The sequence below is a fragment of the Crassostrea angulata genome, chromosome 10 (assembly GCF_025612915.1).
Source record: "Crassostrea angulata isolate pt1a10 chromosome 10, ASM2561291v2, whole genome shotgun sequence".
NCBI lineage: Eukaryota > Metazoa > Mollusca > Bivalvia > Ostreida > Ostreidae > Magallana > Magallana angulata.
Genome location: NC_069120.1, coordinates 30799723 through 30814861, shown reverse-complemented (window position 1 = coordinate 30814861; position 15139 = coordinate 30799723). Strand labels below are relative to the sequence as shown.

Here is a 15139-nt window from a genome sequence, read left to right as displayed (position 1 = left end):
TGGGACACACTATACCAATCTATACGTCATGGTCAAAAGGTCAAAAGGTCAAAAATTTGAAAATCAAAGAATTTTGATTATAATGTACTTTTATCCACATTATATCGACAGGTACTCATACCACCTTAATAGTGTATTTCACACATGTGTGTTGGAGAGTACTCTAAAGATGTACTTTATTTTTAACATGTACTAAATAAAATAAGATTTATAAAACTTCACCATTCGGATTTCTTTGGGGTCCTATGTCAGAAGTATAACTGTTGCCTCCCCTCCTGTCTACGGCAGAATATTGATATTGTCTGGGCTCAGCAGAACCTCCGTATCCCAGGTATGCACCATGCTGACTCATAGAGTACATTGAATTGTGCCCAAGGTACTGTGTTTGCTGGTGCTGTTGTTGTATCATTGAAGCTTGATTATTCAAATAACTTTGGGAATTATATCCTGTCATATTTCTCTGAATACTATTCATGGGCTGAAATGTAAAAAATCATCATTTAACCTCATGAATCATTTGTAAATTTTAAAATATTAAAAAAGTACAGTACTCTATAATAATAGTGCTGCCATGATTAAGAGATCTTTCCGTTGCTTTGGTTTAAAAAATCAAACTTTAGTTTTCACAGTTTTTTAGTTTTATATCTTTTAGAAATAGGGTCTTTCCACCTTTCAGGTGAAAGACCTTTTGTATTTCTTATGTTTTTTATTATTTTTTTCTTCTCTTTTTTTCCAGGGACAGTTTTTTTTATTTCTAGAGATATTGAAACAATTTTTTCTTTCTGTTATTAACCATTAAAAGTTATGGTACCAAATGACCCTTTGCTTGATAACTCCCAGAACTTACAAAGTTATTGCCCTTGTGTACTAAAAGCATGTTATCGCTGCTCCTCTGAAACCAAAAGGGATAGATACTTGAAACTTTTACTAATGTCTTCAGTACACACAGAGGGTTCTTCAGTCTATTCGTACCTAAAGGATCTGAGGGACCCTTCTAGTAGTTATTGCCCCTGAATGTATTTGAATTTCTATAAAATCACTTTAACTTTTTTATTATTTGTCACATAGACTTCGGACCACTTGGGATGAAAGCGTCTAACTTGGCCGAACAAAATGACGTAAAGGTCAAAGGTCAAGGTCATTTGGAAATCTGTTTATTAATGAGTTTTTAGATCTCTTTTGTTTAGGGTGGTAGGGAAATTTTTTTCATGGATGTAGTAGGACATCTTAAGACATATTAAAATATAGCCCATTGGCTCCTACCTTAAAACAATTATAGAGTTATTGCCCCTATTGTACAAAAAGCTTGTTATTTTTAAACTTTACATCGTAGGCCCATCAAACCACTTTAAGGAGGCCGACTTTAGTTTGCATTGCGCATGTTTTTGCGCATTCTAATATGATACAGTTGTTTTATACTTCTTATGAATTTTTTTCGATATCATTTATAAAATTGAACACAATAAACAAAATACAGATAATTTTTTTTAGATTTTTCAAGGAAATTTTTATTTTTAACACGATTTTTACGTTGTGCGGTAGGGGAGCATTGCCATTGCGCTTTTATGACGTTATGATAAAATGAAGCTTTGTAGGAGTACGTTATAAGAAATAACATAAAAGAAAAAGTAAAAATTGTACGCTGTTGAAATTTTATATACAGAATGATGCTATCCTCGAGGATATTTTCCTCATTTTTGGAATGAATCCATTATACCAATCATCATTCGTGATGATCCAAATATATAGCAAAATTTGGTGCATTTTAATATTTTGAGATGGCCCCCACTAAAAACCAGACGGTAGAATTTTGTGTTTTTTACATATAAGGTAAAAAATGATATTACTTATCATATATAACAATTTGAGAAAAAAAGCTATTGTAGTATTTTTTAAAACTGCTTTGATGTGCGGAAAATGACAGTTTCCTATACATTCCTATAGTAAATGTACCTCTATTTTGAGATGGTCCCTTAAAAGAACAAGACGGTCGATTTTCATGAACCTTCGCATATAAACTAGAGTTGGTTTAAATCACATATGGTTAAAAAATAAAGAGTTTTGCTATTGTAGTTTTTCCGCAAAAAAACCCAAATCGGCCTCCTTAAATTGTAATGTTGACCTTTGCACGTCAATATGACTTAAAGGTCAAAGGTCAAGGTAAAAAAAAAATTGCAAATTTAAGTTTTTGACTTTATTTCATCAAGTCACACAGAGAAAATGATTTACTGGTATTAATTATGTTGAAACAAAACATTAAAAAAATAATGAGGTGGAAAGACCTCTAATTGTTCGAAAACAATTAGTCTACTAGTTTATATATCTTTTTTTTAGAAATTTCTACAAGCATAAAATACACAGGCAGTAAGAGATGTTTGTGAAACACTTATGCCCCCCTCCCTTGGAAACATTCACAAAGAAATAAACGTAAACTGCAAATATTTTTCTAAGTCCAAGGGGCATAACTCTGTCGGAAATTGCTCCATCATACCCAAAATCAAACTTGACCAAGATATTATTTAGATAAACCTGCATACCAAATTTCCTATCAATATGTGCACTCTCTGCGAAGAAAATGAGCAGAAACTGCAATTAACTCGAATTTTTCTAAGTCCAAGGGCCATAACTCTGTCAAAAATTACTCGATCAAACCCAATATCAACCTTGACCTAGATATTATCAAGATAAACCTGTATACCAAATTTCATTTCAATATTTTTATCCTATGCGAAGAAAATGAGCAGAAACTGCAAATAACTCGAATTTTTCTAAGTCCAAGGGCCATAACTCTGTCGAAAATTGCTCGATCAAACCCAATATCGAACTTGACCTAGATATTATTAAGATAAACCTGTATACCAAATTTCATTTTCATTGGTAGAGGGCTTCATGGACATCATAATCATGTATTCAGTTTTTTGCCCACATGTTTGGGAGTAAAGAAGAAGATTTTTGACACAGGGGTCATGAATTTCACAATTTTGGTAAAGGACTTTATGGACATCACAATAATGCATTTAGTTTTTAACAAATATATACGGGAGTAAAGAAGAACATTTTCAAAGATTTAATACATTTTTACTATATGGCCATTTTGGCCCCACCCTAGAGCCTGAATCCCTGACCCAGGGGCCATGATTTTCACAATTTTGGTAGAGGGCTTCATGGACATCATAATCATGCATTTAGTTTTTAACAAATATACATGGGAGTAGAGAAGAAGACTTTCTAAGATTTAATACATTTTTACTATATGGCCATATTGGCCCCACCCTAGAGCCAGGAGCCCCAGGACCCAGGGGCCATGAATTTCACAATTTTGGTAAAGGGCTTAATGGACATCATAACCATGCAACCAGTTTTTTCCTCACATGTGTGGGAGTAGAGAAGAAGATTTTTGAAATTTGTCTTTTTTTTTGCATATTTTGACCCAGTTGTGGTGCCCCGGGGACGTTAGAGCCAGGAATTTTACAATTTAGATTCCTCTTACAATAGAGACGCCTCACACCTAAAATGGTACAGACCCTGAAACGTGCTACTACACCACTTGCACGGTTCGGTTCGTTACGCTTTTTGAACGGTACGGTTCGCTTTGTGAACGGTACGGTTCGTTTTGTGAACGGTACGGTTCGCTTTGTGAACGGTACGGTACGCTTTGTGAACGGTACGGTACGCTTTGTGAACGGAACGGTTCGCTTCTTGCACGGTACGCTTTGCTAAAAATAGCTGCACGCTTTGTGAACGGTTTGCGCGCTTTCTTAATGAGGTAGGCGTGGCCTGAACGCTTTGATTTTTCTCGATAAAATTTCGTTTAGTTTTTACCCGATCTACTTCAGCAAGGTGGTAATTATGACATATGATAATGAAATTTTTGGTTTGTTTATATAATATTTTACAAATGTATTCCAATCTATTTAAAATCAGAACTTCTATCCGTTCCCCTGTTTTTAATACGTTTTGTGAAACGTGTACTCAGTGACAACCGGGAAGCGGGAGTATAATTTTCATTTTGATTAGTCTTTTATCATTAGTATTTAATTTTAGATAAATGTAATCATTAAGATAGATTAAAAGAACTGTTTGACTTTAATCGATATATTTTTGTTAATTCAGCGAGCTGTTGATCATTTTACAAAGCATCTTAAGTTTTTATTTCTATATATATACTTGAATTGAAGTTATGAAATATTTCTAATCAATTGCTATAAAAAATTGCCCCGACTTTATTCCGATATTTCTTAATTTTCCTTAATCGTTGTCTTGATTCTCGGCTATTTGTTATTTCTACAAGCATCTTTCTTTTTCTTTATTCATAATTCGTATGATCATTCTTTATTGCGTACTTCTGTACAGGGTACTATTGCCGATCAAATTCCCTTAGTGAATAGACGATGTAAAATTACACGCAGTTAATGATAAGATAAACAATGAATTTCAGAAAAGAAATCTTGAAATCAACTGTTATATAGTTTTTTGAGTAATGACACGAATTATTATTCATTTAAATATTGATTCTACGATTTTCTGCACTTGTGCGTATACACAAATCATACCTACATGTACATGTAACCCGTCATCGCTTCTCTTATCTGAACTAAGATCCCGTGTATAGTCTAAATATGACTATTAGTTTTTGTTTTTTCGTTAAACTATACATGTACATATTTTTTACGATATGTACGCAACTGGATGTACACAAGTCAATAGCATTTAATGGCGACATTTATCATTCTGTTCAACAAGTGTCCGCTCTTCACTGTATGCATGCGATTTAGCTGACGATTTACCGATGCTGACTAACCTGTTTACATTTTATTTACCTTTTTACATACAGACTTGTAGTAAACAGGTCACGAAAAAATACCCGGTAATCAACAAATGAATATATTATAAATTTATTTAGTAACAAAAATAATACGACAGCGAGGGAAAAAGACTCTGATCGCCAGTACATGAGTGAAGTAATCATGAAGTCGGAAGGAAATTATTGTTGAATAGGAACACTCTTTTTAATAGGGGTTTAAGAAAACATAAAATAAAAGTTTTCATTCGATTATTTTCTTCTAGCCATATGGGAGGAGCCAAGTAGCACGCGGCACATGGCGTGATCTGTACTGTTATTCTTAAACTGACTGACAGGCGGAGCACGTGGAGTCCTGAGATAAAATCCCGCTCAAATGACCAAATATAGAAACCTTAAGCGAAATAATATAGTTCAGTGATAAAACCTTAATTTAAGTAATATAATCAACACACAAGTTCTTGTTCTCTCTCTCTCTCTCTCTCTCTCTCTCTCTCTCTCTCTCTCTCTCTCTGAGAGTGTATGTAATTGTGTGCAAACAATGTGGAATTATTAGATTTTTATTTGTATGAATTTAATTCATTTATTTTAGACTCATGGTTTTCGCAACGATTTCAACACAATGACTAAAAGTTTGCACAGTAGACGATGTATTCAGGTTGATCTCGATGGTTAAAATTTTGACGCTATTTCACATCACACATATTAGATTGAAAGAACAATTAAAAAGACCTGTGTTTGTGCCTACATCTACTTACAAAATTTTAAAATCCCATTCAACTATTTACAATATAATTAATCAGTTTTTTTGGTACATTAATGTACCCGGTAAATGATATTTTATTGCAAGTTAATATTTGTGAATATCCCGCATGTATAGAGTCGCTGAATTGGTCTACGGATCTGCCACGCGCCGATAGTCTTCCGTGTAGTTGTTTATGTACATATCTACAGACAGTTCTTTTGTGTTTTTAGAGATTAAGAAAACAAAGTAGAAGTAAGATATATTCAGACTATACACACGACAGGTTGTAATGAGTTAGCAAACAGGTGTCCGTGGAAAGGTGTGAATACCGGTATCTCGTGTACACCTATTTAAGCGTCCAAATATACAGAGTTAGTTGTAAAGTACAATAATTGCCAAAAAAAACGAAATAAGAGAATAACACCTGTTGTGTATAGAACCCAAGATGAAAGACGCTGTTGTGTTTCTGATCAGCTTCTGTACACATATATCGCACGAGTGATTTTTGTTCATGTGAAATCACGACGCCATTACGCGGGAAATAAAGTTGAAAGTTATTTTAAGAAATGTGTGTACTTTTTTTCGTTCAACGCTTGTATTTAATTTACTAAGATTTATACATGTATTTATCTATGATATATCATATAAGAGTGATTTTTTGTTTATTTATTGCTACATAAATAGCTGAAGTACAAATCGCTCGAGTCACCGGTGATATGTGGTTGTCATTTACTACAACACATCCACATATGTTTCAAAACATGATCTGAAATGTTTTCTTTTCTCATTTTTAATTGATTTAAAGTTTACCTGTAGATTAATTATCAAATCAAAAGGTCCGCGTAACTTAAGTCGGCATTTTTTTTAATTTGAAAGGGAGATCAAATTATATATTATAAGATTTCAACCCTTGTTTAGCCATAATGTATTTATTTCTAAAAATACGCTATTTTTTTAACGTCTCAGGTAATTTCTCTCTCTCTCTCTCTCTCTGTCTCTCTCTCTGTCTGTCTGTATCTCTCTCTCTCTCTCTCTCTCTCTCTCTCTCTCTCTCTCTCTCTCTCTCTCTCTCCTGAGAATCACTTTAAGCTATGTAAGGCCCAGTATGTACCCAATGTTTCAAACATTTCATATAAATAATCAAAATAGTATAACCACGAATTGTGTGAACATTAATAGTTTACAATGTTTAAGAAATCGGCGATGCAAGTTTTGAGATGATTACGGTCTTAGAAAGGAAATGAAATTAAAATATTTTGTTACTGTATTAATAAGAATTACAGTAACTGTTTTAAATCTTAGTATGTGTTTTCTAATCCCGTATAAAAAATCTAGCAAAATATTAAACTTAACTGGTCAGCGATAATCTCCGTCCGTATTCATCGAAAGACATTAGGTCAATAAGCCGTATATGGAAGTTGCACGCTTATTGCACGGTGCGGTACGCTTTTTTGTCCGTCTGGAGGCGGGTCTTGCATAAATTATCTTGCACGCTTTTTGCACGGTACGGTTCGTTTTGTGAACGGTACGGTTCGTTTTGTGAACGGTACGGTTCGCTTTGTGAACGGTACGGTTCGTTTTGTGAACGGTACGGTACGCTTTGTGAACGGTACGTTTCGTTTTGTGAACGGTACGGTTCGTTTCTTGCACGGAACGGTACGGTTCGTTTTAGAGGTGTAGTAGCACGTTTCAGGGTCTGTAACTATTAGCTTTCTAGTTTTTAAGAAGTTAAAAATGTAAAATTGTTAACGGTCGACGCACGATGACGGACGAAAACGGATAGCAATAGGTCACCTGAGTTTACTCAGATGACCTAAAAATCCATTTTTTTCCACTGAATATTCTTATGTTTGTTTTTAAGCCCCTTCTCTAACAGGATGATTTTATAGTCTTAACGCATACTGAGCATTGCAGTTCTCAAAAAGAACAAGGGATCATGATTTCTACAAAACTGGAATCTACATTAACTGAGGATGCTTCCACACAAGTTACAGCTTTTCTGGCCAATTGGTTCTTGACAAGATTTTTAAATATTTTTTTCTATATAATTGTATGTAAAAATTTGACCCCCAATGGTGGCCCCACCATACCACCGGAGATCATGATTTGAACAAACTTTTAACTACACTACTTGGGGATGTTTCAATGCAAAATACAGCTTTTCTGGCCAATTGGTTTTTGAAAAGAAGATTTTTTAAAGATACCAACAAATTGTTAATAATTCTTATTTATCTCCCTTTAAAAGAGGGTGTGGCCCTTCATGTTAACAAACTTGAATCACCTTCACCTAAGGATGCTTTGTACCAAGTTTGGTTGGAATGGGCCCAGTGGTTCTGGAGAAGAAGTCGAAAATGTAAAAAGTTTACAGACGGAGGGACAGACAAATGGATGCTGGACAAACATCAGGTGAGCTTATAGGATTTTTAAAGATTTACTCTCCATATTCCTATGTATTGCATTGTGGCCCCACCCTAACTCTGGGGATCATGATTTGTACAAACTTGAAGCTACTTTAACTGAGAATGCTTCCACACAAGTTTCAGCTTTTCTGGCCAATTGGTTTTTGAGAAGATTTTTAAAGATTTACTTATATACCGGTATTTCTCTGTAAAATTTGATCCCTTATTGTGGCCCCATCCTACCCCCAGGGATCATCATTTGAACAAACTTAAATCTACCCTACCTGAGGAGGCATTCACACAAGTTTCAGCTTTCCTGGCTGTGTGATTTCTGAGAAGAGTTTTAAGGATTTACTCAATATATTCCTATGTAAAATTCAACAACCCCCCCCCCATTGTGGCCTCACCTTACCCCAAGGGATTATGATTTGAACAAATTTAATATATATATACTACCTGAGGATGCTTCCACACAAGTTTCAGCCTTCCTTGCCAAATGGTTTTTGAGAAGAATATTTTTGAAAAATATCAACAAATTTTCAATAATTTTAGTTATAACTCCTTAAAAGTGGGCCTGGTTTTTCATTTCAACAAACTTGAATTCCCTTCATCAAATGATGCTTTGCTCCAAGTTTGGTTGAAATTTGCCCTGTGCTTCTAAAGAAGTTGAAAATGTTAAAAGTTTACAGATGGACAGAGAGATGCGGAGGAAAGCTGGTGAAACGTCAGGAGACTAATAAAGTTATACTGCATAAAAATGTTACCTAATATATTCTGGTCTTTATTTTTCTAAATACTCACTCTTTGTGATAGCATGATTCAAGTTTTAAAGAACTAGGCACAGTTTCAGTCATATTTTGCCCTGTTTTAGAGTGATTATTAAAATATCACAAGAAATTGAAATGTAACACTTATTTACAAAAGAATACCCATGAACAAAGAATCTATGAACAGTAACCTGATTAGACATTCACATAGGTATTTGTGGCATCGTAAACAGTCCATTTTCTGGTAATTTTCATAAAACTGAGCAGTAGACACTAATGTCTGCAGCCATCGCCCACAATGATACTCACATTTTAACTTTCTCATGTGATATCACATAAAACATATCAATTTCTTGGTGGGTGGTGGCTGCGGACACATTTTCCTCTTTAAAAAACTATGAGAAAATGCTATTTTTCATCCTTATTGACAAAATCTTAAAAATATGCCATAACATTGAAGTCATTATTTTTTTTTTTGAAACAAGATTTTAAAGTGTATAACTTGGTACTTAATATACACACATATTCAAGATAATATATGACTGTGTATTTTCATTTGATTTCAATATATACATTTTAAATTTTTTACCACTGGCACTGCTGGACTATTGTGATGCATTGGACCAATGTTAGAGGGTCTGTTGCCATATGCATTGTACATGCTATCCTGATAATGGTTTATGCCACTGGTACCTGAGAAAAAACAAAAAATGTAAAATTTTAAAAGTAAACATATAATTATATGGTTATAATAAAGTATGTGGTTGAGTTGTACATTTAAATGGGAAGGAAACAAAGAATATGCAGGCCTCTCGATTCTCTATAATTGGGGCCGATATTCGGCCCCGTTCCCAACGTGAAAAAGGCATCTTTTTTCCCAAAATTGAGAGTTTTTCCCCCAATTTGAGATTGCCTAAAATTAATAATGTAATTTAAAAGAAAATTATTCTAATTCTAAATTTATATCATGTATGTTCAGCAGTCATAAAAGCTCTGTGAAGATGTGCAACACTATCGCGTTGTAAATTGTTTTTTTGTGATCGGTAACTTAGCCAGAATTTCCTCAAACAGAGACAGTGTGATTTTAATAAAAACGATGTTTATTACTTTTAATCCTGATATTACAGATAGTTGATAAGATGTTAATAATTTATAATTCTGCAATAAATGTTAAAGACCGGACCTTGGGTATAAATAGCAGCCAATCACGAAAATGGAGGAAATTTCAATTTTCTTGCCACCTTTCACTTCAGAGAAGACATTCTTGAATTTAAACTTTAATCAACAAAAAGCAATAAATAAATTTTGCTACAGAGCTAAAGTCCACTGAAAGGCATCTTTTGGTAGAAAAAAATCAATTATTGATATTATATTTCTTCTGAAATTTTCATTTAAAATTATGAAGTGATCAAGAAATTCAAATTTCCTGAGAATGATTGACAGATTCGAGAACCGGCATTATGTTTACATTTCTACCGGAAATGCTCATTGCTATAGACGCATAAAAATGGCTGACAGCATGTCTTACCTCAAAACTAAATACATGTAACACAAGATAATCCGTTTTATTGGTTTATTGCTATGATATCACTCTGCTGATCATAAATAAAGAGAACACGAGGAACATACACATGCTCCAATGATAGTTATCCCCGCGGATTTACTCCCATACTGATAGTATCAAGTTTCTCTCTGAACTATATAAAAGCCGGCCTTTGTTAACATTCACAGACAAACAATTGACTGCGTATAAATCACATAATTTAGAATAAAATCGTTTTCAAAACACTGGGATTACTTCTAGTAATAGATGATCTATGCACGGCACATTATTTTGGATTAGCAGGTCATAATCTTCGTATAAATAGTGGACCATCCCATCACTGCAAATGATATAGGCACTCAGTCTTTAACTTGGGTAAAATTTATATTAGTATCATAAAAACCCATCTGTGGCACAGCATCGTCCAGATTTGTAATGCTTGGTCTGTGTAAATAATGGAGACGTAACATATTCCTCAACATTCCAGAGCCGCGACCTGTCTTGGAATGACTGAAATATTTCTTCAAACTTTTCTTGCGAGTCATCACTTTTGTTGGTTAATCAGCATTTCTTCTATATTCCAATCAAAATGTTGATAACTTTGTAATTGCTTAAATATCCTCCATGTTAATTACTCCTTTCGATGTTTTTCCGCCATAATTTCATTTTGGAGGGAACTTTATCGGGACCGAGGCAATTCAAAAGGAAACTCGTTATATAAACATGCAACTATTGCATGTACAACAATCATAAAATAGTTATATCGTGTATTATTAAACAAACTAATAAAAAAAATTGGATAAAGAAAATATTTCTATGCAAAAGTTTAAAAACTTCAGAGTAAATAAATGAGGTAAATAACATAAACCTCTATGGAACCTCTTTCACAAGTTCCCAGACTTGGTGTCTGATTTATTGACATTTGGCGGGAGGGACTCCCCACAAACCATGTGCAGCTAAAACCAACATAAGGGTGATTGATAATAAAGTTGACCTCAATGAAGTAAAATTGTGAACTTAATTTGATTTTGTAACACAACTTTTAATATTTTAATGTGAGAATGCTTTAAGCATTCAAAATTAAAACAATTAATTTACACTTCCTTTGAGCACATTTAAAAACATTAATAGAGGCATATAAATAATCACTTTGAACTTGATTATTCTTCACTCCCAAAGGTGGCCCATGTAGGGCACATTTTCTGGATTTGGAAACCAACCTCTGACACATTTTAAAACACAATTTGGCATGATGTCTCTACGATGATATACAAAGTTTCTATATCTAGGGTCTCTCTGAAGTGCGCTCATTTTTTTCTGAATGTAATTAGGATGGTTCCAAACATTCCGATGGTACATCATAGTCCAAAACCTTTTGTACGTTTCTTTACGTAAATTTTTATTACGTGCATGACCTGGATGGGGTTCATCTTCCCACCAAAGTTGTTTGTTTACTACATCAGTAATGCATGGTTTGCAAAAGCAGTGCGGGCACTCATCAAAGTTCTCGTCTTGTTGAATTCTAAAAGGTTCATAATCTTCATGGTTTTCCTCAGTGTTATCAGATACTTCATCAGGTTTACATATTGCTGTTGTTTGTGTTTCAGCATCCATAGATGAACTGTTCTCATTAACAACCACACTATCAAAATCCCAACCAAAATGATAGAAAACACCTCTTAAATTATCCAATTGGTCATCACTTAATTGTAAAGTTATTTCTTTTGCCTGTGTCATTTTCTTATTTCCATTCCATATGTCAATTTCAAGAGTTGAGATAGGACATTTGGCGGGTAAATGCCAAACCAATGTGATTTAATGCCCATTAGCAACTTTTGCTGGTGCAGATGCCTTACTGAGATTGAGATTGAGGTTTATACTCATACACATTGTAATACCAACAAAATTGAAGAGAAAATATAATTAAATTTATTTTATTTCATAAAATAAATAGGTACAATGTAACTATTTTGATCTTTATTTTTTTTGCAAATGAAGATTTGTCAATTTGATGCAAAATTTAGAAAATACTTCATTACACCTTTATGTCCCTCAAATGTCAGAGGGGCGCAGCAAGGTTTGTGACTTGGTACATTTATCTCAATTTTCAAATAAATGGAATCAAAATTAACACTTTGACATTGATCAGAAATATTGAAAAATATTCTAAATATTAAGAGATACCTGCTGAAAAGTAGACTTATCCATTGAAATTTAAGTACCCCTGTCTGGACCTCATCAGTTCCTGAGAGAGATTTCCCGCACTGATGTCAGTTTTGGGCTATTTCATTATATGATCCAGGGACATTTACATGTATCAATTTGAAAAACCAGTGATTATTTCTGTTTTCCTACTGAAAAACAAAATTTGAAGGGAAATACTAATCTGATATTAAACAAATTAATTTTTGGCCTTGAAAAACACTAAAAAGATTCCACAAAAAAAAATAAGTTTATAATCTGACCCCTTGTCCGTTGAATTGGAACATTCCATAATGGTCCCCAAACACAACATTACATGAATTATTTTCTCTCTGTAAAGTTCTGAGCATGGAAGCTACTACGAAAAAACGACCACCATCATTTAAAATATCCATTCCTGGAGATGAAGAAAGGAAAACTTTGATACTTGGACTACTCAATGATGTTCGAGAGGTATTAGTCAGGCAATTAGATCATCCTGTAAATAATGCGGATATTATTGAAAAATCATTGAAACTATTTTTGGAGAAGTTTGAAATAAGAAATGAAGCACACCACGAACCACTGGATTTTAACACCTACATCCAAGTTCCAGAAAAGGGGACTGAACAGAAAATATTTTTGACAGCTGAAACGTCACTTAAACGTTTAGTGAAAGTTGTGGAAAATCACGCCAAAGTTTGTGATGGGAGTCTTGCCTGTAAAAAAGTGAATGAAAAAGGACATGTTGCAGCAGTGAGATTCAACTGCAGTTCCAACAAAACTCACAGTTTGCTGTGGTCCTCTTCACCCTACCTTCCTAATAATGAATACCTTGTGAACAGAAGAGTGATGCATGGCTTTGCTTGCAGTGGTATGTTACCCGTTCATTATACCAGATTTGTCAAAGGAGCAAAAATTGGCATTATACACCAAAAGAATAGAGATAAGTGTATGCAAAGTATCAACACTGAAATAGAAGAAGAATATAAGGAAAGCATTGACCTAGCTCTGTGGGGAGAAGTAGGATGTCAAGGTGAGGATGAGGATGGAATCACCATAATGACCGATGCCCGACATGGATGGCGTAAAAACGCAAAAGATTCAAGTGTGGTTGCAATTGGTGAAAAGACACACAGAGTCATCAAGTGTGAAAATGTGACCAAACAAGATGACATCGTCTCACAGAGACATGAAAAAATTGGAACAGAGGGAATTTATAAATATCTAGAAGATCAAGGAATAGCCATTAACGTCCACATTCATGACAGAAACCTATCCATTAACAAATTTGTCAAAGATTTGCGAGGCCCGGTTAATCAAAACGATTCCTGGCACGGAGTGAAACCAATCAAAGAAAAAATGAAAAAAATTTCAAGTGGACCAGCGTATTTAAAAGGTAAAAATTGGTCTGAACACCTTTACGACAAAATAGAACCTGTTGCAACCCACTGCCACTGGGCACTAAGAAACTGTGAGCAAAATCCAGAAAAACTGAAAAAGCTCTTAGTGAACATAGTTGAACACTACAAAAATAACCATTCTGAGTGTCATCATTCTTCGAGATGTAAGAAGGACAAAAATTACGAACCATCAAGACTGGTCATTGCAGACAAATTCTCAGAAAAATTACTGCTAGGTGTCATAACAGGTTCCAACCTCTACAAATATCCAGAGGATTATGTTTTAGCTAAGGACACATACTATGTAGAAAGTTTTAATAACACTATGAATATGTTCCAAGATAAAAGGATAGCATTCGGTGACCAAGCCTACAGAACAAGATCATTTCTGGCTGTCTGTCACTGGAATGAAAATGTGGACAGAGCCTTTACTTCCGTTTGGAATCCAGTGAGACCAAATGCACCACGCAGTAGAAAGGGAAAAAAGGTTTATAAGGCCCCAACATATCATTATAGAGAGGGGATATGGAAGAGACAAATGGCTGTTCTATATTAAAATGTGTGTCCTGAGAGCTCTCTGTATTTAAAAATTAACAAACTTTAAAAGTCTTTGTTTTCTCTTTAAAATAAGATGTATAATTGTAGAGTGTATTAAACAATAACTGCACTGAAATCTTATCAGTTTCGTCTGCTACAAAGGAGCACGTGTAGGATGCAAGCAATGCTGATAACAAGTTCTAAATTTAAACTGCTTCTGAGTAAGCCCTGCCCCTCTTGCCATATCGGCTTAATTGCTGTAGGGGTGTAAAATTTTCTAGGTCACTCTCGGCCTTTAACATTTTTATAGAAATGTTTGTCTAAACAGATCCTCTACAAAACGGTTGTAAGTGGGTCAAAGGGTTGGACTATACCCCAAATACACAGAAGTACAGAGACTGATTAAATATTGTCATTGAGCTAACACAATCAAGAAACATTTATCTGTAAAAGGTATAAATACAAAAATAGTTTAAATTTTACATTAATACAAATAAGATAACTTTTTTAAAATTCTATAGAAAACTGTTTCATTTCTTTTTCTTTGTCATTTGGCATATAGTAATTACACAAAAACCTTTTGGGAAATTTTACATCTTCTTTTTAAACTTGTATTACACATTGTGGATAAACTTTTTTCCCTCTCATTATTTATACACACATGTTCCCAGTTTTTAAAATAATTTTTTTTGAAAAATAATTTTTAAAAAATCCTATCGATCTACCCTAGTTTTTTGTTCAGGGGACTGTACATAAAGCAAGG

The 15139-nt window shown here is 34.1% G+C and overlaps 1 protein-coding gene across 1 annotated transcript in view; it reads right to left on the bottom strand.

Annotated features, from left to right (window-relative positions):
* The window catches only part of LOC128168299 (uncharacterized), a 35653-nt gene that overhangs the window by 18625 nt on the left and 1889 nt on the right, over positions 1-15139 (bottom strand). Inside the window, exons 3-4 of the mRNA XM_052834514.1 lie at positions 9302-9405; positions 223-478 (exon numbers count right to left, since the gene is read on the bottom strand). Coding sequence (XP_052690474.1) covers positions 223-478; positions 9302-9405 — 360 coding nt within the window. The remainder of the gene's footprint in view (positions 1-222; positions 479-9301; positions 9406-15139) is intronic.